The sequence below is a fragment of the Chelonoidis abingdonii genome, chromosome 3 (assembly GCF_003597395.2).
Source record: "Chelonoidis abingdonii isolate Lonesome George chromosome 3, CheloAbing_2.0, whole genome shotgun sequence".
NCBI classification, from domain to species: Eukaryota; Metazoa; Chordata; order Testudines; family Testudinidae; genus Chelonoidis; species Chelonoidis abingdonii.
This window is the reverse complement of record NC_133771.1, coordinates 18,344,609-18,372,229: the sequence shown is the minus strand read 5'-3', so window position 1 is coordinate 18,372,229 and position 27,621 is coordinate 18,344,609. Positions and strand designations below refer to the sequence as shown.

General features: G+C 41.1%; 2 protein-coding genes across 2 annotated transcripts in view; one reads left to right on the top strand and one right to left on the bottom strand.

Annotated features, from left to right (window-relative positions):
• The window catches only part of UBXN2A (UBX domain protein 2A), a 368,202-nt gene extending 360,264 nt beyond the window's left edge, over positions 1 to 7,938 (top strand). The window contains exon 9 of the transcript XR_012655476.1: positions 7,927 to 7,938. The gene's annotated coding sequence lies outside the window, so the exon portion shown is untranslated. The remainder of the gene's footprint in view (positions 1 to 7,926) is intronic.
• ITSN2 (intersectin 2) overlaps positions 1 to 27,621 on the bottom strand; it is a 137,503-nt gene that overhangs the window by 16,058 nt on the left and 93,824 nt on the right. Inside the window, 7 exon segments of the mRNA XM_075063640.1 lie at positions 20,684 to 20,875; positions 22,030 to 22,126; positions 22,825 to 22,946; positions 23,023 to 23,068; positions 23,437 to 23,603; positions 24,524 to 24,588; positions 25,652 to 25,857. Coding sequence (XP_074919741.1) covers positions 20,684 to 20,875; positions 22,030 to 22,126; positions 22,825 to 22,946; positions 23,023 to 23,068; positions 23,437 to 23,603; positions 24,524 to 24,588; positions 25,652 to 25,857 — 895 coding nt within the window.

The window sequence follows — 27,621 nt, the reverse complement described above, 5'->3', positions numbered from 1 at the left end:
AAGTCATTCAGGCCCTATTAAACCTGTAAGGGCTGATGCTCAGCTTATATAAATGGCTACAGTATCATGTACTTCAATGACACTACAATCATTTACCCCAGCTGAGGCTCTAAGCCCATAATATGTATAAAATGAACGCTGTCAGTAATGCTTACTTTGCTAAACCAAAAAAACTAATTGTCACAAAAAAGAGTGGTCTCATGTCTTAGCAAAAAGGAATAGATATATGTAGTAAATTCTCATATTACTCAGTCTTCGTTATTTTTATAACATACACAATGGTCACTTATTGCTTGATTTTCAAAAGCACTGAGCTCCTGACACTCCAGCTGAACTCAAGGGGAGTTGCAAGTGATCAGAACCCCTGAAAATCAGGCCTTAAAATGGCAGCATATTTGCCAAAATAGTTACTGCTCTTTGGTAATTGAAATCCAGGTTTTCCACTCTGTTTAGAAAATACTAACATTTTAATAGCAATGACTGTATTACAGACTATTTACTAGTATACATGAAGCATTCATTAATTAGAACTCAACAGCACCTATTCATTAACATTAAATACATTTTATGATGCAGTATCCTTGAGTTAATAACAAACAATCAAGTTTATTCAATTAGGCCCTGCTTCAGCAAAGCAAGTAAGCAAGTGATTAGGCACTTCACTCAATAGGGATAGATTTAAGCACACGCCTACACAGGAACAGCTACACTGAATCAGACAGGTGGAGCTATCTTGTCTCTGGCCAGCATCAGCTGCTTCAGAGAAGCAGCAAGAACTCCACAGCAGGCATATGTGGAATAATTTGTGCCCCCAAGAAAAGTCTCATCCTAATTACAGACTGGTTTAAACCCTGAAGCATGAGATTTTTATCCCCTCCAAAACTCTTTTTTAGCATTAACTATGATAATTCTCTGGATAATCTTGTTATCCATAAAAGCATCCAATCCCTCTCTGAGCCTTACTAAATTCTTTCCCTCAACAATTTCCTGTGGCAATAACTTTCACAGTCTAATTAAGGCTTGAGTGAAAAAGCTTTGCTTATCAGTTTTGAATCAGCCACAGTGAACGTCCCCTTGTTCTTATATTTTGAGACAGCTCCCGATCTCCTGTCTCTCTACCATTCATTATCTTATATACTTTTATCATAGTGCTGCTTGTCTCCTTTCTAAAGTAAACAATCCCAATCTTTTCAATCTTTATGAAGATAGGTTTCCACATGCCTAATCATTCTTCTTGTCCCTCTTTGAAGCTAGCTAGCTCTGCAATGATCTTTCTGAGGGCTTGTCCACGTGGGAACACGTCAGAGTGCACTATGGAATTTTTATTGCACGCTAGAAGAGTTCAGATGGCCAGTGAATGCACCACAAGCTAGTGGTCTGCAGATACCCTGGCTTGCCATGCATTAACTTGCCATGTGGACAAACCCTGAGATAGTGTGACCAGTACTGCATACAGTATTCTAGATGAAGGTGTACATCTTTCACCTCCATTCTGTGCCAGAAGTGCTTTGCTGTACTGGACCCTTAATTGTTAGTTTACAGAAATAATCAATCTACAGTGGGGCCTTTGAGTTACCAGTACAAATCTGCAAAGTTCTTCTGCGTAGTGCTGCAGCCACATGCCTTGGACGTTTATAACTAAATTTCTAAACTGAAAGCAAAGGTTAGGGGTATTTGTTTTTACACTGTGAAAGGCTGAATGTGGGAGATGTGTTTCTTTTTATACATGAAGATTTAACTCTATGCAAAGAATTGTTAGCCAAAACGTTCTGTACGAACAAGAGTCCATCAATCTAACCCCGACCTTTAATTTTCCTTTTCTTTACAAATTTAATACATGCCATATTGACTGTGGCTTTTGAAAACAATCAAATCAAATAGATTGAGTCTAATATTTGCATAAAAAAGTACAAGAAAAAAATAAAGCAAACAGCTTTCCAATTAGATTGGAAAATCCACAGGTTGTTTAGATGGACAAAGATGGTTTGAAAAGACAGATAGTCTAGACAACTTATGACAAACATCCAGATATCCACAAAAATAAAAGAAAATAGAAGACTTAGGGCAAAATTGACAAGTCTGATATATTTTCTATGTAAAGAGACAAGATCATGTTAAAACCCATCATTTTAAAAGGCCTATTTCTATATTTATATTGCAAATATTTTAACTTAAGGAGTTTTCAATCTTTTTCATTCTGTGGACTAGATCTTTATAGAGAGAGATTGTCTCACAGACCTACCACTGTCATGCAACATCCTCATGACAATTAGAGCAATTACTTAGATGAAAAATTACTACTAGGAAAACAACACATTTTTAGCTTTCTTCAACGCAGTCTAATACATGGGAACAACGAGGAGGGGAATGGGGACAGGAGAGGACTGTATCATCAGCCAGCTCTCTGCTGACCACCAGAAAGTTCTCCATGGACCTCAGTTTGGTAACTAATGAAGGTAGAAATAAGTTAAAAAAAAATCTACTTTCCTTTTTACCACTGGTGCTCTTTCCTTTATACATTTTCTCAGCTTGGACAATTGAATTAGAAAAGCTATATAAGCAGTATTACTATTAGCAGCAGTGTTGCCAACTCTTGCCATAGTATTTTTTTTTTTACAGTCTCAGCTTCTGGACTCATGAGAATCTCAATTTTCATAAAAATCTTCTAGCCCTTGGGGTTGCAGAAAAAAGCTACAAAACAAGAACCCTAAAGACTTGACTTAACCTGAAGGCAAGTAATAAGAATCCAAAAATATTTTTTTTCTAAGTAACTCATGCTTTTTAAGACAACTTAATGATTTTTTGGGGGCTTGAATTACGATTTTTCAATGCTTCTGGTTGGCAATACTCTCTTAGGTTCTGACTTTGCAAACAAGCACATGCTTAATTTTACTTTTCCAATTTACTATGAAATCAGTGGAACCTACTAATGGTAGTAAAGTTAAGCACATGCATAAAAGTGTACCAGATTTGGTTTGGCTTTAGCTATTTGTCAAGGTTACAATCAAGCCAGAATTAAAGAGGAGGCGGAATCAAGATATACATCAGATCAAAGTGATGTTTTATACAAAGATCTGATATTTCATAACCTATCAGGGCTCTAACTGATTGAAGTCTACCAATCTGAGATTTCAGCTCTTTCTTGTGGTTTGTGACATTCACTTCCAGCTCTAGTGGGACGCGAGATAAAGATCTTAAAGCAATCAAAAAGTGTTCACACTGGTAGTGCTTTTTTGTCATTTGTCAGGACTTACTAAGGCCTGGTCTACACTACAAAGTTAGGTCAACAAAAGGCTGTCTTTTGTCAGCCTTGCTGTGCATGTGTCTCCACTTAAATCTGTCTCCTGCTGATGCGAGCTTTCCATTCCTCCGACACAGTAACACCACCTCCCAGAGGGGCATTGAGCCATGGTCGATGTACTGCAGTCAACACAGTGTGAATGTAGTCACTGTGTTTTACCTATGTTGACCCCAACAGTCCTCCAGCAGCTGTCCCACAATGCCCAACACTGACTACTCTAGTCACAATTGTGAACTCTACTGCCCAGGGCTCATGGAAACTTGAAGTCCCTCTCCCTTAAAAAACCCTGCAAATTTTTGAAATGCCTTTTCCTGACTGTCCATCTTGGTGAGCACACCTAGCAGTTCTCCACTGTTACGTGGGACTGCCCAGCTGACACTGTCGATGACACGCTCCAGATGTGCTTTCCTCTGGAGTAGACAAAAGATATTGGCTCTCCTGGGCTTGTGGGCAGAAGAGGCTCTGCAAGCACAGCTACAGACCAGCCAAAGAAATGTGGCCATCTACTAGCAGATTGCACAGGGGGATGCAGAAGAAGGGATACAACAGGGATCAGCAGCAGTACTGAGTGAAAGCAAAGGAATTGCGACAGGCATATCAGAAGGCCAGGGAAGCCAACAGTTGATCAGATGCCAAGCCACAGACCTGCCCCTTTACAAAAAGCTGCATGCCGTATTTGGTGGAGATCCCACCACACCATACACCATCATGGATACCCCCAAACAGCCTGAGTCACAGCCCCCCTGGGATGAAGAGGAGGATGGGGGACATATGACAGAGAGGTCTAGCTATGCCACGAGCCCGGACCTGTTGGAGACTACACTGGAATCCAGTCAGTCAAACATGGACAAGCCCGATGTAGGGGAAGGAACCTCAGGTGGGTGTGTAATTGTATTTCCCATTTCGGTGATAGCTGTGTCCTGCTAAGTTGGGGATGCCATCAACTTTTCATTAATTTATTCATACAAGAAGAGGTAGCAGTACAACAAAGAGAGGTAGAGTTGTTATCTGCTTTTCATTGCCCTGTAGAGTTGGGCAGGGGAGGCCATAACGAGCAGTTTGTTTATGTCCACAGGGATCCTTGAATCCTCCTGCAAGATTCTCAATGAAACTTTCACGGAGGCATACTTCAATTTTCTCCCAAAGATTTCTGGGGGTGGCAGCCTTACTTCTTCCTCCACGGTAGAACCGTTTCCCACACCAGTCAGTGATAACTTTGGCAGGCACCATTGCAATAAACAGACTAGCAGCATACGGGTCCAGGCGGCTTCAGGATGCCAACAGCAGGTGTGCTCTCTGTACCTTTGTTACCCACAGGAGCGAGATATCAGCTACATTCACCACAGCTTCTGGAAAATGATGCCAGCATTCGGTGGCATTGCCCTATACTATGAATTTCATTTAACTGAGAAATTCCCTCCTCATTTTCCTTGCCCCTGGAGAACCATTCTTTCCATGGCTGGTGCTGAGAGTGGTACTGCGCACAGGTACGCCAAATCAGAAGTATTAATAAGCATGTCTTGTTTAAAACTTTAGGGGAGGAAGGGAGTTCTTCATCTTAACTTTGTGACTATACTGACAATGGTACCTCTGTGTGCTTTATCGGTAGCTGCTACTGTTGCAGCCTTGAGGGGTTCCCCCTCCACACCCATGGAACACCTGAAACAGATAAGGAGGAGAGAGTGCTGCATCAGATGGCGAACTGAAGGCCTGGAGGATGAATGCTGCAGATTGTATGGAGAAGGAAAGAGTGGGCAGGAGAAAAGTGCAGTAAAAGGAGAGGGAGATTCACCAGGACATAACAGGGCATCTCCAGCAGCAAACAGGCTGCAAACTGTTGTGGACCTACAGGTTCAACAATCATAGACTTGCCTCCCTTTGCAGTCAATGGAGAACTCCTTACGTCTGTCCCCCCCCACCCCCGCCATGTTCCAGGTGGCATCTGAGGCCACATCCCTTTCCCTACCACTCCACACCAGGGGACATTAAGGACAACCACAACTTCACATACACTTACCTGTAAGAACCACAGTTGATGTTTGTGTAGCTAAAATGGATATGAATGTTCCTGCTCCTTCATTAAGCTCTGTTTCATAAATTTATTAAGGTTTTAATGTATTTGCTTTTAACTTGGACAGAATTTTTTTGGAAGTGTTTTTGTTACTGATTAAAGCTCTACTGTTTGGGAAATAATTCATCTTTATTAATATATGCTGCAGAATGCCTGACAGTAGTGAAAGCACCCACTTAGTTGTTACTGTACATTGTGACAACTCATACGATCAGTGACAACTAGCATGTAATAGCCATAGATGTACAGCAAGCACCACAAAATTAATAGGTGCACTGCCAGTGTTATATTTGTAGATGTACACCAAGCACCCACACAATTTCTAGTGGGACCAAAAACTGCAGAGACAGGTAGACAACAGTACACTATAATATATTACTGTGGCTTGCTATTAAAGTACTCTTTCAAAACCTCCCCGAGTCATATAGCTCTGCATTGAGCTCTTCTGATAGCTGTTCAAACTGATCAGACAGCCGCTCCACCTCAGCCCTTCACCCTGGCAGCAACTTTTCCCCCTTCACTTCACAGGTATTATGCAGAACACAGCAGGCAGCTATAACCATTGGAATATTTTTCTCACTGAGATCCAATCTTGTGAATAAACAATGCCAGCGTCCCTTCAATCTACCAAAAGCACATTCAACTTCATTCTGAGCTGCTGAGCCTGTAGAGGAATCTTTCCTTGATACTGTCGAGGTGGCCAGTGCATGGCTTCATGAACCAGGGGAGCAAGAGGCAGTCCGGATCCCCGAAGATCACTATTGGCATTTCACTATCACCAACGGTAATCCACTGATTGAGAACAAAGACTTCTGCTTGTACCTTTCTGAAAAAGTCCTGTGTTCTTAAAGATGTCAGCTTCATGCACCTTCCCTGACCAGCCAACATTGATGTTGGTGAAGCATCCCCGGTGATCCACCAGCACTTGCATAACCATAAAAAAATTACCCTTTCAATTGATGTACTCTGTGGCAAGGTGGTCTGCTGAAAAAAAAGGGATATGCTTGCCGTCTGTCACTCCACTGGAGTTCAGGAACCTCATCGCTGAAAATCCATCATGTCCTGAACATGGTTGAGAGTCACAGTCCTGTGTAGCAGGAGATGATTACTGGCCTTGCACACTTGCATGACAGCATCCAAAGTGGATTTTCCAATTCCAAAATAAGTTCCCACTCAGTGGTAGCAATCCAGGGCTGCAAGTTTTCACAATGCAATCTCCACTCACTTCTCCACTGTCAGTGCAGTTCTCTTTTTGGCATTCCTGCACTAGAGGGTTGGGGTGAGCTCAGCACAGAGATTCAGGAATGTGTTCTTGCCCATCTGAAAGTTATAGCAGCCATTGCTTGTCATCCTAAGCCTGCATCACAATGTGATCCCACCAGACAGTGCTCATTTCTGGAGTCCAAAAGCAGTGCTCCATCATTTGCCACTGCTCCATGAATGCCACCAGCAATCTTGAATGTGTTCTTGTTATGTCCCACAGCAATCCACTCTCCAGTAAATTGTCATATTCTCCATGGCTTTTCTTGCGGCTCTGCAAATACCAGAGGATTGTATGTCGTGTGCTTGCAGTGCTTATGACAATACTGCCGAGCTGTGCAGGCTCCATGCTTCTGTCAAAGATGGTGGACTGTGACAAGTTCCATGTGGGTTCATAGGATTTTCAAAATAGGAATAAAAATTATGGGATACAGACTGAATTATGGGGTGGAGAAAGTTGCATGATGGGACCTGCATCCCACAGTTCCAGTCACACCTACACAACTTGTTTCTGCCCCACCACACATTGCCCAAACTTCCCCTAAAACAGCGTACTGCACAGTAGTGAGCGGCACTCTTGAATACCTACCCAGGATGCACTGCATATCAAAACAAGAGCTCCTGTTGAGTTGTGCAGCACTGACAAAAGGAGCCAAATATGTGCACACAAGCAATATACTAACCAGAGGTGACGTGTCAGTGGGTGGGCAGGCAGCAGAAGGGGTAGGGCCAGGGCCAGAGCAGAAGGGGCAGGGCCAAAGCCTCTTCTGGCTGCGCTGGGACACTGTTCAGTGGAGCTGCCTGGGAAAGTGCCTGGTTGCAGCGCTGGCGGGCTGCCCCCAAGCCAGGCTTGGCTTCCGGAGACAGTGGCTGAGCCAAAGCCAGAGCTCCCCCACCCTCCCGGCATGTTCAGTCCTTGTCCCCAGAAGCCACGCCTGGGCAGGGAGCAGGCTGCTTCTCCTCCCCAGCCAGGCTCTCTCCTAGGCAGCTGGCTATGCTACACAGAGCAGTGACCAGGAGTGGCTCCATCCCACTCCCCGCTCAGGCCTGGCTGCCAGGGGCTGGTGCAGCGGGAGGGCAGAGTCCCTCCCCCTCGCAGGTAACATGGGATGGGGGAAGAGGGTGGGGAAAAGTGCGAGGGCCCCAGGCTGGGGACAGGGCAGAGACACATGGGGAGGTCACATGTCCTCCCCTTTGGCTGGTGCCCCCTCCCTCATCCAGTATGGAGGGGCACCAGTTGTCTATGATACTAACTGCAGCGGCTTTATGGCAATGAAACTTGCATTGGCAAAAGCTTGTGCTGTAGACATGCCCTAAGTCCCTGATCTTTGAGCAATGTAATTTTCTGTCCCTGTTGCATGTTATATCCCCTCAATAAGAGAAGCCAATGATTGTATTATCTTAACTCATGCTGCTGTTTGCTTGTAACTAAAATTGGTAGTAAGGTCCACATACTTGCTATGAAACTCAATGGCCAATGGAAGTGTTACTTACGGTGAGATTGACATTGGAAGGATAACATTTTTTTTTACATTGAATACAATGTAGTTGTAATTGGAAAGATAAATTGAATATTTTCAGATGTAAAACACATTTAGAAAGAGAGTTAACGTAACTGGACATTGGATATAACCTGCATTTAGACTGCATGCTCTTCTAGTCGGGGGTGTCTACTATTGTGTTTATAGAGTGCCTAGTACAATGGGGCCCTGTTCTTGATTGGTCCTTATGCCCTACTCTAATAAACTTCATTAATAATAGACATGGCAGAAAAATCTTTATTAGCTTTGCTTGAGAGTGCTACACAGAGCAGGAAGTCACAAATTGTTGCATACAAGATAAAAGTTCCAACTCATGAATGAAAAATCACGGAATCAGATTTCCAATATTTACCTCAAATTCTGAGGTCTGGGTCAGTTGGGTGCATTAAGGCTCTGTGACAATAATTCACCTCTGATGAACTAATCAGACAGCAGACACTAATTGCCAGAGCGACAGATACAAAAGATGACAATCCTGATTGGTTGAGAGGTGAGCAATAGCTTTATTCTGGACTGTAACTTCATCTCCCCTTTGGAAAGTTAATTTATCCTTTTAAAATTCATAGCCATAATAGATCATCTTATGAAGGAAACTAAGTAGATATTGATTTCTGTTAAAACGAACATTAAGATTTGTCACTGTTCATACTTTGCCTCAGTAAATATCCACCTCACAAATCAGTGAATCTTGAAGTCAAGAGAGATCAAAATCTTATTAAACTGGAACTTTCTAATGAAGTTTGTTTTACAATGATCAGACTGTTGGACACATATTGCGTAGCTGGTGCATTCCATAATAGATTAAACAAAGACAAGGACACCAGAGTAAAACAAATTTTAAAGTTTATAAACAGGTTTTTAAATGATTCTTTGTCCTCCAAGCAGCTCCCTTCCTCAAATGCACATCTACAAGAAATACTGTCCTCTGCTAACACCACAACTAATCCTGTCTTTAAGACTACAGGGTAAGTTTCCCAGTCAAAAAGTCATCTATTCTGCCATAGATTTGAGAACTGAAGGAATATAAATATATTTCAAACAACTGATTTTTTGAAGCTGACAGCAACAATTTCAAAGGGAAGAACAGCACTCTGTAGAGAACAATCCTGCACTTGACTGGATGATACAAGTCTTGTCCATCTCTAACTTTTGATCTACCTCCATATATTTCACCTCTTTGGGTTTTAAATATGATTGTATATTAATGTTATTTACATAATGCCAGATGGTCAAAAATTTGTTGTGCTCCTGATGCATATCTGTTTTAGTTAAACAATAATTTTCAGAATTCTGGGCAAATAATTAGATTCACAAGCCCTTTTCGAAGCAGTTTCGGAGATGTTTTGGTAGGATTAAATGATTTGTTCATCTCTCAAAATTGGCAGAAGAGTAAGTGGAGCTCTGAATACAGTCTGGTAAAGAAAATATTAAAGACAAGATTATGGGCCACTTCCATCCTGGAAAAAGGCAGCAAGACTCAAGCATGTGCTCAAGTGCTTTCCTGAAGGCCTGTTTGCATACAGCAAACCAATGTGCATAACTGGTTCACTCCCACAATGAGGGCTACTCACAGATTAAGATGCTAAATGTGAGTAAAAGGAGCAGTATCCAGCCTTTTATAAACATGCATTTACCACATTGATTCCTTTTTCCAGGTCCACCCTGGCAAAGGAGGACTACAGGGTAGTATGAACAGTTACTTGACTTTCCCTCATCTTAAGCTTTTTGATTTGCTGAGACAGTATACCAGTACAACTATAGTTTTAAAAGTTAATGTAACACGTGAGCCAGAGCCACTGCATCAGACTATTTTTTCATTTTTCAATCCTTACTAGCTTGTGCTATGTACATTTCAAATAAGCTCAATCATCCATCACCACATGATCTAATCATTTAAGTAATGTGAGTAGCCCTTCTGAAGTCAGTCGATTACTTGCAACGAGTAAAGTTTACTCACATGAATAAATGTGGGAGGAGTGCGGGGAGGGACTCAGGCCCTTAGCAGAACACTCTGTGGCAAGTTTAAATCCAACCCTCTCTGATTAAAACTTTTAATATACTCCCCTGCACTTTAAATAGAAGTAGGATAGGATTTAGTCTTCCAGTTAAGAAAAAAGATTGCTAAGCCATGCTAGCTAATTAACAATTTTTTTACTAGGCTATTTAAACAAAAAACCACACACACAATCTACGTCTTTTATCTGTCCCTTTAATAAAATACATTTGCATAGTTATCTTACAGGTTATTTTAGAACAAAGAAGAACGATTTTCTCATGCCAAGCATATCTTGCATTTGCATGATCTTAATGTGTATCCCCAACTATTAATACTACAGCTTGAAAAGAACAACAAAAATATTTCAAGGCAACACACACCATTATGTAACAGTTCAATAGTCCCACTACATTAAAGTGGCATTATGCTATAGCAGCAGTCAGCGCCGCTTTGGGCAAGGGTCTGTCAGCATTCCTGTAACAGACTCCGATTTACAAGAGTTTATAACCTCACTGAAAAAGTCACTCTGGGATCCACTTTGGTGAACAAAGCCTTGGGCTCAGGGTAATTATTAACTCATTGGTAGGGACAACTTCAATTATTATTAGAAGCCAGAATTTTTTACAAATTGAACTTCTACCTTTGTATGCTCCTAGAGGTAATAAAAAACTATTAATACTTAGCATTTATATAGTGCTACATATGCCTTCAAAGTGCTTCACAAGCATTAACTATTTATACATCTGTCCCTGCAACTGGATCCATCCTGGGCTGTGTGAGAGTGCAGGGGATTGACCTGTCTGGATCTGACTGCAAGATAAGGAACTTAGCTTTGAAAGTAACATTTGCAAACTAGACTCTTTGGAATTTGGAAACATTTCGATATCAGCTACTGTGCAGGTACAGTAATGTTTCTATTCCTGGCCCTTCCATCACTAGAGGAGTCTCCCCAATTCCAATGCCACCCTTGTGGAGCTCCACATCATGCCATCCTCCTTTGTGTCAAGAGGGACTAGATCCTTTACAACTAATTTTCTTAAATGGCTAGAATGACGTCTGAACCTATATGTCTCTCCAAGCTTGTGCCCGAGAGAGACTGGATCAATGTAGCCATTGAGATACTAACATAGTTGTAAGCATTGAAATTAAACCCACATAAGCAAGGAAATTCACTTTTAAAGCTAAAATCTCTTTAGACTAAAGCTGCTCCCATCTATATACCTGTATTGATACAGCAGGGTTCTTTAAAATCTTGCCTTAAAATAAATATTCTGCACAGCCTCTTCTTAGCCACAATCTAAAATGTGTATTAAAAAAAATCCTTCTGTACCATTATGTGACCAGACCACATAGTTATCTGGTGCATCACGTCTAACCTGAAAAATCTGTCTGATATAGAAGATAAACACTGTGAGGGAGGGACTGTGGCTTTTTCATTTTTTACAGCGCAGAGCTCACTGATGATGCTCAAATAACACAGCTCTATGCAATGCAGTTGTAGCCGTGTCGGTCCCAGGATATTAGAGAGACAAGGTGGAAGAGGTGTTATCTGTTTGTGAGAGAGAGAGAGAAGATTTTAAGCTCTTTGTAGCTCAAACTATTGTTTCTCTCACCAACAGAAGTTGGTCCAACAAAAGATATTACCTCACCCACCATGACTCTCAAATAACACTACAACATTTAACAACAGGGAAAGTTCATAGCAGCATGTCTCTGCACTCAGTTCTAGCACCTGCAAGTTCAAACTGAATGCAGCTGTTTGTGTTTTAATTGTGAATGCTTACTTCCAGCTATGGGTTTACATGGGTCAAACCATACAGACATATAACACTATCCCTAATATTCAACTGCAGCTGTGTATAAGTGGGTAAAGCATTATTTATTGATGAAAAATACCATAATAATATTTCCCAGCACATACTAGACAGGGCATGACTTTATTTATTTATTTTTCTTTTTACTGAGGTCTTTTAGTAACTTTGCAATCAAGGCAACAATTTTATTGGCTATTAGGGAGTTATATCTGGCCCAAACTCTCTGGGTAGATAGCGCCTTGAATTTTGAATTTTTGAAAGCGGATGGGTCCCAAAGACACCCAGATATTAGCCTACAATAAGTGACAATTTGATACGACTGTTGTACCACAGCAGCACACTTCTGCCTATATTAAACAGATCTGCAAAATCAGAAAATTACAAGAAGGCAATACAGGGCAATTAGCACATTTTAATAGAAACAACCTTAGCTAAAAATCTAATTTCAACATGAAAAAGACATTAAGTCAGCTAGAACATTGCTATCTGAGCAATTAATTAGCAGATGCTTTGCCTCAAATTAAAGTTAATTCATTCAGTAACAGAATATTAATTGAGATAAAATACAACTGGAATAAAAATCCATTTATAGTTTCATGTAGGCACCTTACTGTAATTTGTATTGCACAAAATATCTCTCTCTGACCTAAGGGACACACATACATTACTTGATAAAGTATATTAAATACATAGTATTTCACTCCTTTTATAGAACTTTTGGAAGAAGGCTTTTAAATCTCTGCAATCGTATTAACACTTTTTCCTGATAGTACCTCACAACATTCATATATATTGTAAACTTACAGCAATTTGTAAACAATTTCAGATTGCATGATCCACGTTTGTTATTTCAATCCCAAATTCAGGATGCAAACTGAATTTAATACTGCATCTACTAGAAATTCTTTGTGTTGTATGGATCATAGAACTGTTTTATTAGATGAATGGTCTGCCATTAAATAGACCCTTTCATTTTAAAAGCAACTAAAGGAAATCTATTTACTGCTTTTCTTCCCTTTCAAAGTAATTCAGGGTTGCTAAACGATGCAAGATTCATAGCTCTGGAGACAGAAGTCCTCATTTTATCCACAAAACAGAGACATCATGGGCAGTACAAGTTTATCTACAACACTCTGCCACTGTGTCCTTCAAACTCTGACCTGGAAAAGCTACCTCTGAACCAGAAGAGCAGATGGTTCAGTTTCCAAGACCATTTAATTCCTTGGCCTTCCTCTTTCAGCTGACAAGGGTGTCTACTAGTGTCTTTTCTGGTGGTGGCATATATTATTGTGGACACTTGTACAGGAGGAACTTGACTGAGACCACCAATTCATTTTGTAATAGGAACAAAAACAGCTTTCAGATGCCAAAGACTTTCATTCACTATTGACCTGGGCCAGATACAAACTTGGTGTCCTAGAGATAAAAGGCTCTGTATCCAATTATCAGAGCCATTCAGTCCTGTACCAGAATTCTTAATTTAAAAAAAAAAAAAAAAAAAAAAAGAGGGCAGACTGGTGAGTCTAACAGCACAGAGGCAGCATGGTACCCATTGTAGTAAGACTAGAGGATGCTGTTCACCAAAACTGACGACTAGTGTGTTACAATGGTAAAATGTTTGAGGGAAGGTGGTGGCCAAGGGATAGGGCACATCCACCCAAAGCAACTTGCAGGCCAGCCCACAAATTATGTTAGCCTAGTTTCCCTTTGCCTTGAGAGAAAATGCCCCATAGTGCTACTGTGATGAGATGAGAGAAGAAAACGAAATGAAAACATCCTCCATTCCATCTTTAAACTCTTCTCCTCACAAAAAGGTCATTTGGAAGGCTGGACTGAATCAGACAAAACAGTTCTATGATGTAAAACCTAAACCACATGGCATACTTGTAGTCACAGTAGCACTCTAATGTAGAAAGGTGGGCCAGGTTTTATTTTTTGGATGAATCATATATGTTGGTAATTTAAAAAGCTCACTGTGTACAGGATTAAACTAGTCTATCAGAGCAGTAATCAGCAAACATTTTAATTCTGCAAAGTATGCACAGGTTACAACATTACAAGACGACATCTGCCTATATAAAACAGCTCAGCTAACTTGTGCAAATAGTGGGTCTTTGTGTGTCTGAAATCCCACCACGCAAGGGATACCTTGATGTGCATGTTAATGGATCTATGATTATCAATACGAAAAAGAAAAAAGAACACTAGAGGAAACCAGGGTGGACAACAGTGAAAGCCACACAAAGACCCACTATCCTTTCTGGTTTTACAAATTAATTGTAACAGAAGATTATAAAATACAAAAAACTAATTCTCGTGTGGATCTAACATTCAAACGAAGCAAATGGATTGTGTCAAATATTTGAGCAGGGCTGTCCACCCTGCCTCCACGCTATAGTCAAACTTGGATAGTGGGTCTCTGAGGTGCTTTCACACTGGAAGACAACACTGGGTCCTAAAAAAAAAAAAAATGAAGGATAAAATGAACACAAACACAAATCTGAAGAGTGAAACATGAATACTAAGGACAAAAGACGAGAGAATAACACTGAAAGGTTAGAAAGGAATGACTAACATTCAACTTTCCTAAATAAAACATCATACCTTTCTATTCTTTCAATTCTCTATTTTCTAAGCATACATCAGCAATTATTTGTGCCTAAAAATAATTTTAACATCAGCCAGCCATCACAGATGCTCACCAATACACTGCAGCTAATTCAATCACAAAAAAAACCCCAAAACCCTTTCTCACGACAGATTTAAAGGTGCATTACTAATTAAGATATGTGGACCTATAACACAATAGGTGAAATCTGGGCTTCAATGAAGTCAATGGCAAAACTCTCACTGACTTCAAGGGAGAGCCAGGATTTTACCTACAAGATTAATAGCAAGAAATTACTGTTCCACTTTCTAAAGGCTTTGGAAAATATTTGCTCAGATTTAGACATCGTTACAAATAAAATTAACTTGCTGATGCTGGTCAGTGGCCCATGTGAAATGAAACTTGGCTGCCTACTGAACATATGTCCATGTCACACAAAGAACCACTCAATCTGCACAATTGTTGGAAGTCTCATGTTAGAAGCCGAGGACTTCATGGGCATAAAGGATGTACTACTCTCCCTCCCAGCTGATATGTTAAGCTTCCATGGGGAAATAATGAATTATTTATTGTAAGAATAATACACAGAAGCATGCCATTAAATATTACCATAAACAAAGGGTTGTGAATATTCCTTTAATTGTATCTATAGATACACTTATTTTAACTACATATTGAAAAATTCTTTTTACTGAAAGAAGATTCACTCTTCACCCAATTTAGATCAATTTTGTGAAATATTAGGATGAGGGCTATTGAAATGTCATCACAATACAAGGAACTCCTCTACCACCTCCACCACCCTCAACTTGGCTCTCAAATATTTAATTCTGCAGATCACTAAGAATGGATCCGGTTAGTAATGGTGGCCCATGGACCACAGTCTGAAAATCAGGGACATAATACACTAAGATCTTCACCTGCTGCTGTAAAATGTCCTTTGTGTGTGTCAGATATGCTTACCCAGTTTCAGATACCATCACTTTCCACTGACTATAACAAACACCAGGAGAAAAATGAAAGGAAACATCAGGTTACAATACTTAAGCTGTAAAAAGCAATAAAGAGTTCTGTGGCACCTTCTAGACTAACAGACATATTTGAGCATAAGCTTTCGTGGGTGAATACCCCCTTCGTCAGACGCATGTGGTGGAAAGAAGGTGCCACAGGACTCTTTGTTGCTTTTTACAGATCCAGACTAACATGGCTACCCCTTTGATACACTACTTAAGCTGGCAATTCAATTCCTAAATTTGTCTTTAAAATATATACTAGATCTCTCAAGCTGTGTTCAGTTCTTTGAGGTTTTAATTTCCAAACAGGTCCTGGGCACACTGCATCAAACAAATTCTGTGGGAAGACTCCCCCATTGATTTCTACAGCACACTTATGCTAGTTTCTGCAGCCGATTTAAATAAGTACAAGAAGCTTATTTTAAAAAAAAACCAATTATGCAATTGATAAATTATATACATTTTAAAATGCTGTTGTGATTTTCCTCATTTTTAATTCTCCCTCAGTGTTCTTCTTCCAATTACACAACTACAGACATCAGGGGGTTGATGCAGAATTCCCCTTCTTTGTACAGCCCTATGAAATTTTCATATAACTGAAATATAACACTAACGTGAAAAAAAATTGCTGAATTTTCAAAATGAGGTTTGCACATATGCCTGCAAGTGTGTGTGCACTTAAGTTACCCATGCAATACCTGATGTGTGCAGGCACACTTGGTAGGTGCACACATAGCAAGTTAGATGCTTAGCTGATCACGTGTTTAAACACATGATTTGCATGGTCACATCAGGAATGCTTAAGTTTAGACACATGATTCTTGACACCAGGGACTGAAATTTGGGTCTTTGCAGACAATTAGCCAAGATAGAAAAAAAAAAAAAATGAAGAGCCGCATCCTAAGCAGGAATTTAGAAAAAGTTTTACCTCTCCTCAAGCCCTACTTCCTGTTTCACTTTCCCTTCCTACTTCACTTGGTTCTTTTTCAGACATTAGCACACTGTCAGGTCCATTTTCTTATCCGAGCAGGGAGTGTTCTTGTGACTATTGCCCTGTCCAGACATTTTGCACATCCAGTAGTAGAAGAATTCGGAGATTGAAAGTAAATCCCTAGTCATGGAGCATATGGGTATAGCTACATTTAAGTCAGATGTATTTTTAGTAAAAGTTACAGGCAGTAAACAAAAATTCACAGCCCGTGACCTGTCCATGACTTCTACTATACACCCCTGACTATATCTTCAGGGGGGCGCCAGCCCGGGGGTGCTGCGGGTGCTTTGGTGAGGAGATCAGTGACGTGCAGCCTGGGACTCTCGCTGGTGCTAGGGGGGAAGAGTTGGCGAGTCCAGCAGGCTCTCTACCTGGCTCCGCGACTCCCTGGCAGTGGCAAGATTCCCCTCACTCAGCTCCTAGGTACAGGCATGGCCAGGTAGCTCTGCGCACTGCCTCCATCCAGAGCGCTGGCTTCGCAGCTCCCATTGGTAGGGAACCGCGGCCAATGGGAGCTGTGGGGGCGGTGCCTACAGGTGGAGGCAGTGCACAGAGCTGCCTGGCCTCACCTCCGCCTAGGAGCTGACATTGCTTTCTTCCAGGGAACCCTTCAGGTGGAGCACCGCCCAGAGCCCACCTCACCCCATCCTGTGCCCCAACCACCTGCCCCTTTCCACACCCAAAATTCCTGCTGCCAGGGAAGGTGGGCATGCTGGCCTGAGACTGCCCCAGCAGCAGCTGATGAGACTGGTGCAAGGGCTGCCTGAGCTACCACCAGGCCAGGTGCAACGGCAGCTAAAAGAAGTCACGGAGGTCATGGAAAGTTACGGAATCCGTGACCTCCGTGACAAACTCACAGCCTTAATTATGGAAGATGTAGTACAACAACACTTATGTCCACAATAATGAGAGAGTTTATAGTAAATATGATGCTATAACATTAATATTTGTTAAATATGACCCTTCACGCTTCCTACTAAAAATCCCTTTGAAGTTCTATTTCATGCATTTTCCCCTCCTACAAAGTTGGCTATGTTGTGTGGTATATAATGCCCAGCAAGTGGCTGTTACCCAACTCAGCTGAAACACATGACATCACTTTAGCACCAAAGACTTTGGCGGTAATTTCTGAACATGTACTTCATTCACTTACAGGATTAAGTTCCTGAACCTCAAAACATCAACAGGATTGCTTCTTGAATCAGAAACTTCTTGACAACTGGAACAACCAAGCACTAGTGAAAGTGTACACAGCTGATGGTTGCTGACTGCTATTGGTAGACCCTCTCTCATTCACCCACTTCCAAAAGAAAATTTTGTCCATGGCTGGCAATTGTTTCTGTGGGGGATGCTGGTACTCGAGATCCACATTTGGGAGGAAGCCAACTTAGCGACATGGCAGTGAGAAAATAAGAACTGCTTATGTGTCTAATTTTGACCAAATTTCAGGACTACTATTGTTAAAATTAACATGCATAAAGATCTTGCACTTACTTCTTATCCTTCATCTGCATGAATCCCAGTACTTTAAATACACCCCTCCCTCCCAACCCATACACTCCACTATGCCACCACTGCAGGACAGCCTCCATTGGAATGAAATACAGGAACTGTTGAATAATACATATCAACACAAAAACACGCTGCAGAGAATGGGAAGTAAAGATCAGTTCATAGCTGAAAGGGACATGGAATTCAGGTAGATCAAAGGCATTTATCTAAACTGAAACATAACCAGGACACTTGGGCTAATATTTCTATCCTTTTGGGAAATTCCTCAGAATTTTTAATGGTCACAAGTGGTCAGGACTTTGGTTTTACACCCGCCCCAAAGTAATTTAGCAAGTAGTTGGGATTCTGTCTATCCAAATAAACTCTCAAAGCACCAGCTTAATGCCGAACCTGCATCTATTTAAATCAATTTATACTACATGCTATTAATATATAGATCCACTCTGAATTTTGAATACTTTTTCTATACTCAGACAACTACAAATGGTAGCATTTGCAACACCAGAAGGGAAAGCTTACTTTACTTTTCCCATTTTACAGTGACAGCTGCTACCTGATCAAGAGAAGAATGGAATTAACTGAAGAGCTAGGGCCTGGTATGTAAAAGAGAGATTAAAACCTGTGATGCAGAACCTTCTGGTGCCAACTAGAAAGTGGCAGCAGAAAGCACTGGAAGGGTGGGCAGGGGGGGGGGGCGGGTGCATAGAGTTTTACAGAGATCCTCTTGGTCAGATATCTGCATAACAGTTCTCCAAAGTGTGGCATGAAAAGTCACTACCACAAGCTAAAATGTATGTACAGAAAATATTTAAGGAGTTATGTATCTATACGGGAAATTATGTTCTTAAGGTACTGGAATTAAGGCAGGTCACACCAAGAGGTGGCATACTTCAGAAATGTTCCTTTCAGGCAGGAAGCAGCAGATACCTGTCTCGCTGTCATTTGTGTATTGTATGGCTCACGCTGTAGGCCTGTTTGCATAATGTGCCAAAGGAAAAAGAAGAGACTGCAAAATCTATGAATGAGGAAATTCACAGCATGAAACAAACAGCCTGGGGTGGCCTGTTTATGACTAACGACAAGATTGTAAGGCTATATCTGGAGGCACAAGGAAACAGCCAAGGTCCTTTGCCCAGGAGGCAAGCTGACAGAGTGTGTCTCATGAAAGGAGGGCCACAGCCCACCCTGCTGTAAACGCGGCAAGGATTTTAGGTGAGCAATACTCTACAAGACATGAGAGTATCTTGTTAATCAAGTCTAGGCTCTAGAATGCTCATTATGATTTTGTTTTACACATAACATTTGTTTTCAATACTTCTAGTTGCTATTACTTGAATCTTTATGCTTTGTTAAACACACAGATACGTTTATAGTGAAATCATGTACAAGTGCTGTGTGTTCAGTGGAGCAGTGATCTGAGGTGGAACTGGTGAGCTGGGGTTTGCTGTTTCCTCGGAAGCAGTGAATTTATGAACACAGAGTGTGTCCAGTGGAGCAGGACCTGCACATTCCTGGGAGATACTTGGTGGGCTTAATGGTTGGGAGTATAACAACAGCTAACCGGCAGAGAAACAGCAGAGCCTGCAAGACGTAGAGGGAGTGCTTGTGCTGCTCATGGCTAGTTGAGTTGGTGAGCTGACCCCGCCAACAGACATGGACAAGACTTCCTCACGCTAAGGAGAGTGGTAGTAAGGTACCCCCAGGAAGCGTCACAAAGCCATCAAGGCTTGTTCAAAGCCATTAATGCCTTGGTTCCAGATGACAAAACTGATTTGATCATGCTGTCCCTGACCCAGGATGAAAGGCTGAGGGAATGAAAATTGTAGTGACGTAGCACTGGAATGAGAGGCCAAAGACAGAACTTTTACCAATGCTTGTATGTTAGAAAGAGAACATAACATGTATCCTTTACATTAACGACACAAATTTGTGCTAGAATTCAGTCTCCAGGCTGCCCCCAAATAATCTACATTTGTTGATCTTGAGGACAAGATGCAAAGCACATCTCTTCCTGAGGATTTTGAAGAAGCAGAGATGATTTTAGGATTGGGATGGATATATTGTAGCCTGGGATTCACTGGTTAGGGTGGGGATCATCTTCTTTCCTTTTTATAGTTTGGGGAACCTGCTGCGCTTATGTTTATTTTTTTAAGTTGGTATGTACTTTTAATGTATTCCAAAGCTGCCTCCAGTCTTATGATAGGTGTTTTTCGTATTTTGTAGAAATTCAGAGAAAGAAAAAATAATAAAATACAGTAGAACAAGTACATTTGCACTGACAGAGACTCATTGCAAATTATCAAATATTGTGAACAATTTAAAAGCAAGGTTAATGCATCACAGGTGTAATGTTTATTTAGGGGCCTCACAGCAGCACTGCTGCTACTAAACCTTGGCTGAAAAATGAAGTGACAATATTTGTGTGTAGATTTGTCAAGTGGAAGAGTGAAGTTATGATGTACTTGCACACCCATTAGAAGTCCTAGGGCTCCTAGTTCTATGCACAAAATAGTTCTAAACACAACAATTGAATGTTAGAAATGCAATGCAAAATGCTTTCAAAAATTATTTCTTACACTGTTGGCTTGGATCAGAGTCTGTGGTCATCTTCACATAGTTTGAAGGAAAGAGACCTGTCACACCACTGATTTCTCCTTGCCACCAATCTGCATCATCTTTGCTCAGTACATTAATGATCTGCCCCTTGGAGAAACTGAGCTCATCTTCATTGTTTGCTGCATAATCATACATTGCTATCACTTGACATACTAGGAAGAAAAAGAATATTCACAACAGGTGTTAGCAAAACTTCTAGTATAAGGTAAGTCAGTGTTAAGACTACATAAAGCCCACAGAAAATATCTGTAGGTTAAAACCATTTTCAAGGACAAACAAACAATCAAAAAACAGAAGATTTTATCTTGATGTGGGAGTACAGTTTGACTGCCCTGTCTTCCCCTTTCATTAAGACTCTGGTCAGTGATAGTTTAAATTAACTTCGGTCAATTTCTCTCTCTAGTTCCCAACTTTACAATTCCATCTACTTGGATAGTTAGATGGTTCCCATCACCACAGCATCTGTTCACCTTCCAAATATTCAAACATAAAAATAAGTGGAACATCTTTCTCCCCCTTTCTGCCCAGCCTGTCAGAGAAATGGATTAATTAGTTTATATTCTGTGTGTACAAAGAATGTATTGAAAACTAAGTCTCAGAGGGAGGTTTTGATCCTGGATGCCTGTGGAGCTCTTGTACCAACACAGCAGAAGGTAGGGAATTTGCACACTTTGAGGAAGTGGAACCAGCGAAAGCTGTTCTCATCAAGACCTACAGAGCCAATCAAAAATCCATGTGGAGTCAAGGCTGCATCTGCCCACCCTTAGAAGAAGCATAGCGCACAGTTGTAGGGGTATTGTCAATAACAGCAAAGTTTCCAGAAGTCTGGCTGCCATGTGGAAGCAGGCTCCTCAGAGAGCGGGATATGAACTGTAGGCATAAACCAGGGTGTGCAAGATTGCAGTCTACTTTCACTAGTCAGCAAGGCTGAAAACTTCATGGCATTAGGTAAACCTTACAGACTTTTGGACACAGTCTTTCCTCTCTAGGACAGAAACAAAAAGAGTGTATTGTCAGTGCAATAAGCCATAATATAAGATGGCACATTCTAGGACAGGAGCCACAGACAGCACTGTTTTGATGAAGTCATTTTTTTGTTAAGACTGTATGTTCCTTGGGACAGAGACTGTCCTCTCCTGTGTTTGTTCAGAGCCTGGTACAATGGTCCCCAATACTGACTGCATCACAAGGGTAATAGGTGGCAATTAATCAGACTATTACACTATACACAGACTGTTACTTAGTGTAAAGGAAAGAGTTACATAAAATTATTCCAAGTTAAATATAAATGAGATTATTTTCCTACCTGAGAGAGCAGCAGGAGTAGTTCTCTCACTGCTTGGACCCAACAATTTAACATGGTTGGCAGGAAACCATCCTTTCTGCCTCTTTTTCCCTCTTGCCTGTACAAAAATATGTTTGAGAATTAAATAGACAACTGACCAGTGCATTGTAATGAGCACCCCACCTGCACAGCTTCTCAACTAAGAGTCACAAAAAACCTGCCTACAAAGTTAATAAGCACTGAATGGATCTACAAGACAAAATTTGGTTTACATTTATTACTAAAAGCATATTTGAGTACGGCTGCACTGTAATTTGCTCAGCTGAGTGAGTGGAAAGTTCACAGTCAAGATTTTCAACAGTGATTAATGATTTTGGGTGCTCCACTTGAGACACTTTACAGGGGCCTAATTTTCAAAAAGTGTTGAGCACTTACCTCTGAAAGCAGAGCCTCTATTACTGCACTAACTTCCCTCCTGCTTTTAAGAGGTCCTACTATTTCATCAGAGGATTGTTACCATTTAATATATTTTAACTAAGTTAGCACTGTTTTATTAGTTAAGTGGTTCTTCTGATGCTAATTGTTACTTTTTATTAACTGCCAATACTGGACTCCAACATTCTGCCAGGGTTACAAAAACTGATTTTCAGTGACAGAAACAGGCCCAGCAATATAGGTTTTAACTTACAGTGTGATGTTCAAGTACAGTTTATACATGGCAAAAAGAACTTAAGAGCTTTTCACTTTTTAAAGTAAATCACAAAAATTGCTCCCCTCATTATTCATTCTGTGAAGGTTATTTTTTCCTTTAATTACCTGTAACTCTCCTTGCCACCATCCACTAGGGTTTTTCTTCAGAATAAGTATCAGCTGTCCTGGAGCCAGACTAAGCTGTTCCGTCCCTGATGCAGCATATGCTGTAGTCACCTGGGCAATCTCTGAAATAAGGAAAAAAACAGGTGAATAATGAACAAATACAATAAGCTAAAGGTTTGTAAGTTACATCAGACTCACCAGGTTTCTTATTTAGTGTCACAGTTCTGCCAGCAGTACCAGAACCCTAAAATCAAAAGGTACAATATTTTAATTAGCAGCGCTAACAGCAGAATTTACAGCAACTTTGTTTTTTTAATATTCTTCTTTTGTCACAAATAACTTTTTTTCTGATTTTTTTCCCTTTACCAAGCACAATGGTATGAAAAAAGGAAAATTGCTTTCTTGACCTAAGCATTTATGCCAGATACACCACCAGAGAGCTACAATTTAATGCCTAAATTTTAGGATGTGAACATACTACCTAGATACAAGACATACAGTGTAACTTGTTGGGTTTTTTTAAGCCCAAATTCTAGCAAAATACAGTAAACTTATACAGACAAAAATAAAACCTTCTTGCTTTAAGTAACAAAACCCAAAACAAAAACTCACATCTTGATCCTTAGGTTTGACATAGTTTGATGGAAAGATTCCAGTTCTGTCAGCAATGCTTCCTGTCCACCATTCTCCATCTTTCTGAGTGACTAGTATTTCTTCTCCTTCAGCAAAAGTCAAATCACCAGGTTCGGCGCTTGTATAGGAATAGAGTGCAACATATTCTGTCCAAACACAACACACATAACAGAAAAACTGCATTAGTTACAGTGAAAAAGTGTTTCAGCTGTAATCAAGAGAGGCCAAACTAAGTTGAATTTTATCAAAACCCTAATACAGTAAATGTAACAAGTGGCACGCTAGTCACTTTTTAAAAATCTCTCATATAAGGGTTGCTCAAACAACTTCATAGTATGGACCAGCTTTCCCTCACACTTAAATTGCATCAATCATCTCACCACCCATTTGCAATTGTGCAGATTATCTCTTGGATGTGCATGCACATAACATTTCTGCGACAAATGTAGCAACCACAGGTAACTGCTTACATGGAAAAATGATATATTTGTAGTATCTGAATGTGATTTAGCAGATGGAAATGAGGAAAGTTAGTACCATGTGAACAGTGAGCGCCCAATGGATTATCAGTGGTCCACAGACCACAGTTTAAGAATTGTTATATGTGAGAGATTTCACTTAGACCCACACTTCAGCACAATCATTTATATTCAGAAAAGCCATAAGAGGAATACTCCATACACATGGTGAACTCTATAATATCTGACTATCATGGTAGAGATCAAAAGCCCAAGTGACTTTTCTAAGCAGAGTCTACATACATTCTGTAGAGTCTGAAAGGATGGGAAAATGGGAAAATACAGATCAAATTAAAAAAAGTTTAGAAATTGTTTCTCACAAGTTATTTTTCCCATTTGAACTTACACTTTCTCCACTTAAATACATAAGAAAAAACCTGATACATTTAAGAATCCAAAAAACACACGTGACTGTATCAGAGCTCTATAATAAACAGTCACAGACTTGATCAAGGTATAATTCTATGCATATCCATTATTAATTTACATGCCATTAAACATAAATTAGTTTTATAATTCCGTAACTGACATTATAATTGCATGCTTACCCTCTCCAATTGTATAAGATGGTGTACTAGGCTTCTTGTTTACAGCTACATAAATAGATTCGGGTCTGTAGACACAAAGATCGAAGTGATTTAGTCTGGCGGTTTAACAAAAAGTTCTTCAATTAGTTATAAAGATTTAGTACAGTGTAATTTTTGTATTCTTTGAGAGACAAAACATGGCAGCCAAGCACTATTTCATTCTCAATTGGCAGATATTGCTAATGCTGTTGTCCCCATCACATTTTTTAAGCAAGCTGTTGCAAGTGGTCACTAACTTTACTGCAATATCTCCTAAATATCATACAGGTCATGCTTAAGGAATATCAGAAATACTGCAACAACATTAATTATTAGCAAAAGCTAAACAGTTCAAAATGTATTGGAGATCAAGACAGGTTTACCCTAAGAGCAAAAAATATGACTTCAATTAACTATACAGAAGACTCTTAATTTAAGCTACAGGGTTTGGAAAACACAGTCACAAACTGTGGTGATCAAGACATATACAAAATCTTTGTTTTCGGTGTAACAAGTTGACATTTATTTAAAATTTTCCTTATACTAGAAGATCACAAAAAAACTTTAAGGCACATATGTGCAAAGATCTTCAACCACCAACCTGCAATCACCTCTATGTTGGAATGAAGCAGCAATTCCATGACAGCAGCACTACTCAGATTTTCTGCAATTAACTGAACTGTTAGCTTGAATACTAGGATAGTCTGGCACTACTTTTGCCAGCCAGGAAAAACACCACTATTTCCACAAGATGTGCCACGGGAGTTTATAATGATTAATGGCAAAGACATTTCAATTTTATATGTCATCTAAAAGTTAACAAACCAGCAGCAGAGTGCCAGCGCCATGCTGAGATACTGATTCAAGAGGAACAAGCATGTCACCTGTTGAATAACCACACATCACTTTTTTGTAGCACCCAGCTTGAAAGATCTCCCATTTACTGAGCAGGCCCAACATTACTTAGCTTGTGAAAGCTGATTAAATTACAGCCCACGATGGCATGGTGCAGGTCATACATGCTATTTAGTTCCCATAATTTAAAGTATCCTCATGTTTTTCACTCTATTTTCAGCTGTTGAATACAAAAATACCAACAGTCTCACTTACTCCTCTCGTTTGTTTTCATTTCCAGGCAAGATCTTGACATAGGATTTAGGAAACCATCCCCTTCCTCCATGCACCTCTCCAAACCACCAGTTTTCCTGCTTCTCCAGCACAGTAATTACATCGTTTTTTGAAAAGTTCAAGTGGTTATCTTTTTTTGCAGTCCAGGAGCAAAGTGCCTGTGCTTTTAAATTCTCCACAGCTTGTCCCTGTTTAAGTAAAAATACAGATGTTAATCAGCTTTAGTACCTATTACTTATGCAAGTTTCAAAAATCGCCTCTTGTACTCTAGGTGTGTTCATTCCTAAATGCCAGTTGAATTACTTGCTGTCTTGATTGCAGCATTTTGCACTGCCATATGTGGTATGTGGACTCCGCAGTGGTCTCTGGACTCTGCTCCCTACTGGCCAATTAAGTTCGAAATGTCTTAGACACGTATCTGGTTCTACAAAACAATGTTTGCTATAGCGTCAGCAAATATATACCATGCTTTTAAGAGTAGCTCTGGAAGGGCCCACACATTGGTAGGCTTCTGCCTGGAGACAGAAAGACTTCTGCCTGGAGGGGCCGAGGTGGTGTGGCCCGACTAGGGTCTCACAGTGGCCGGCTTCTTGGACTCGGCTGGGGAAGAGCATCCCCTCTCCGGCCTCCTTTTCTTTTGTGGCACTGGCGATTGCAACCGGTGCCTCCCACAGCCTGTCCAAGGGAGGAGCCGTGAGTGTGCCAAGTCTCAAGATGAGTTCTTTCTCAGCATTGGTTCCCCTGTAGATGGTGCTGGGATGCTCTGCACTGAGGAGGTGATGCTACATGTGGGATCCCCCAATCCAGGGTCTGACTGGGGCCAGAGCGTAGCCTTCTTAAAAAGGACTTTAAGACCTTGGTCTCTGTCTTTCAAAGTCCGAAGGCAAAACCCGTGATAGATTTTGCACTGGTCTTCCTGGTGGCTCTCCCCTAGGCACCTTAGGCACAAAGAGTGTGGGTCACTTTTAGGCATGCACTTGCCACAGGCCTCACAAGTTTTAAAGCCCAGGGACTGCAGCATACCACAGCACTGGGTGCGTTGGGGGGGAGGGGAACCCCAAAGAAAATCTAACTAACTATATCTACACTACAAGTTCTCATAACTGACAACAACAGTATCAAGAACTATATACACAACAGACACTGTGAATGGTGCTTGCCAAGGCAAGAGCTAAATGACGTTCCAGCTAACGGTCACTGGCTGTAAGAAGGAACTGAGGGGCTGGCGGGTCAGCAGGGCTCTATATTGAGTGCCATGAAAGTGCGATTCCAGGGGGCACCCAGGCCAACCTGACAGATGATGCTAGGGGAAAAATCTTTCAGCTGTTATGCATGCGCGCCCACATACACCCGACTGGAATTGACATGAACAAGCACTCAAAGAAGAAGAAAGGAGTTTTAAGGACCAGATCCCCAGGTAGTGTAAATTAACATAGCTCCACAGACTGCAGTAGAGGTAAGCCAAATCACGCCAACTGGGAATTTGGCTTAGTGTCTAGGTCAGGGGTAGGCAAACTTTTTGGCCTGAGGGCCACATCGGGGAATAGAAATTGCATGGCGGGCCATGAATGCTCACAAAATTGGGGTTGGAGTGCAGGAGGGGCTGGGGATGAGAGGTTTGGAGAGCAGGAAGGGGATCAGGGCTGGGGCAGAGGGTTGGGGCATGGGGAGAAGCTCAGGGGTGCAGGCTCTGAGCGGCACTTACCTCAAGTGGCTCCCAGAAGCAGTGGCATGTCCTTTCTCTGGCTCCTAGGCCCTCAGAGCAGGGCCATGGCGTGGCTTTCTGGAGCTGTGTGGTGCGGCCCCCAACCTGGCGCCCCAGCTGGAGCGCCAGAGTGAGGCTGAACCACATGGTGCGGCCCCAACCCAGCTCCCCAGCGGGAGCTCACAGGCTGGCTTAAAATGGCTTACGGGCGGGGCTGTAGTTTGCCCACCCATGGTCTAGATCACTG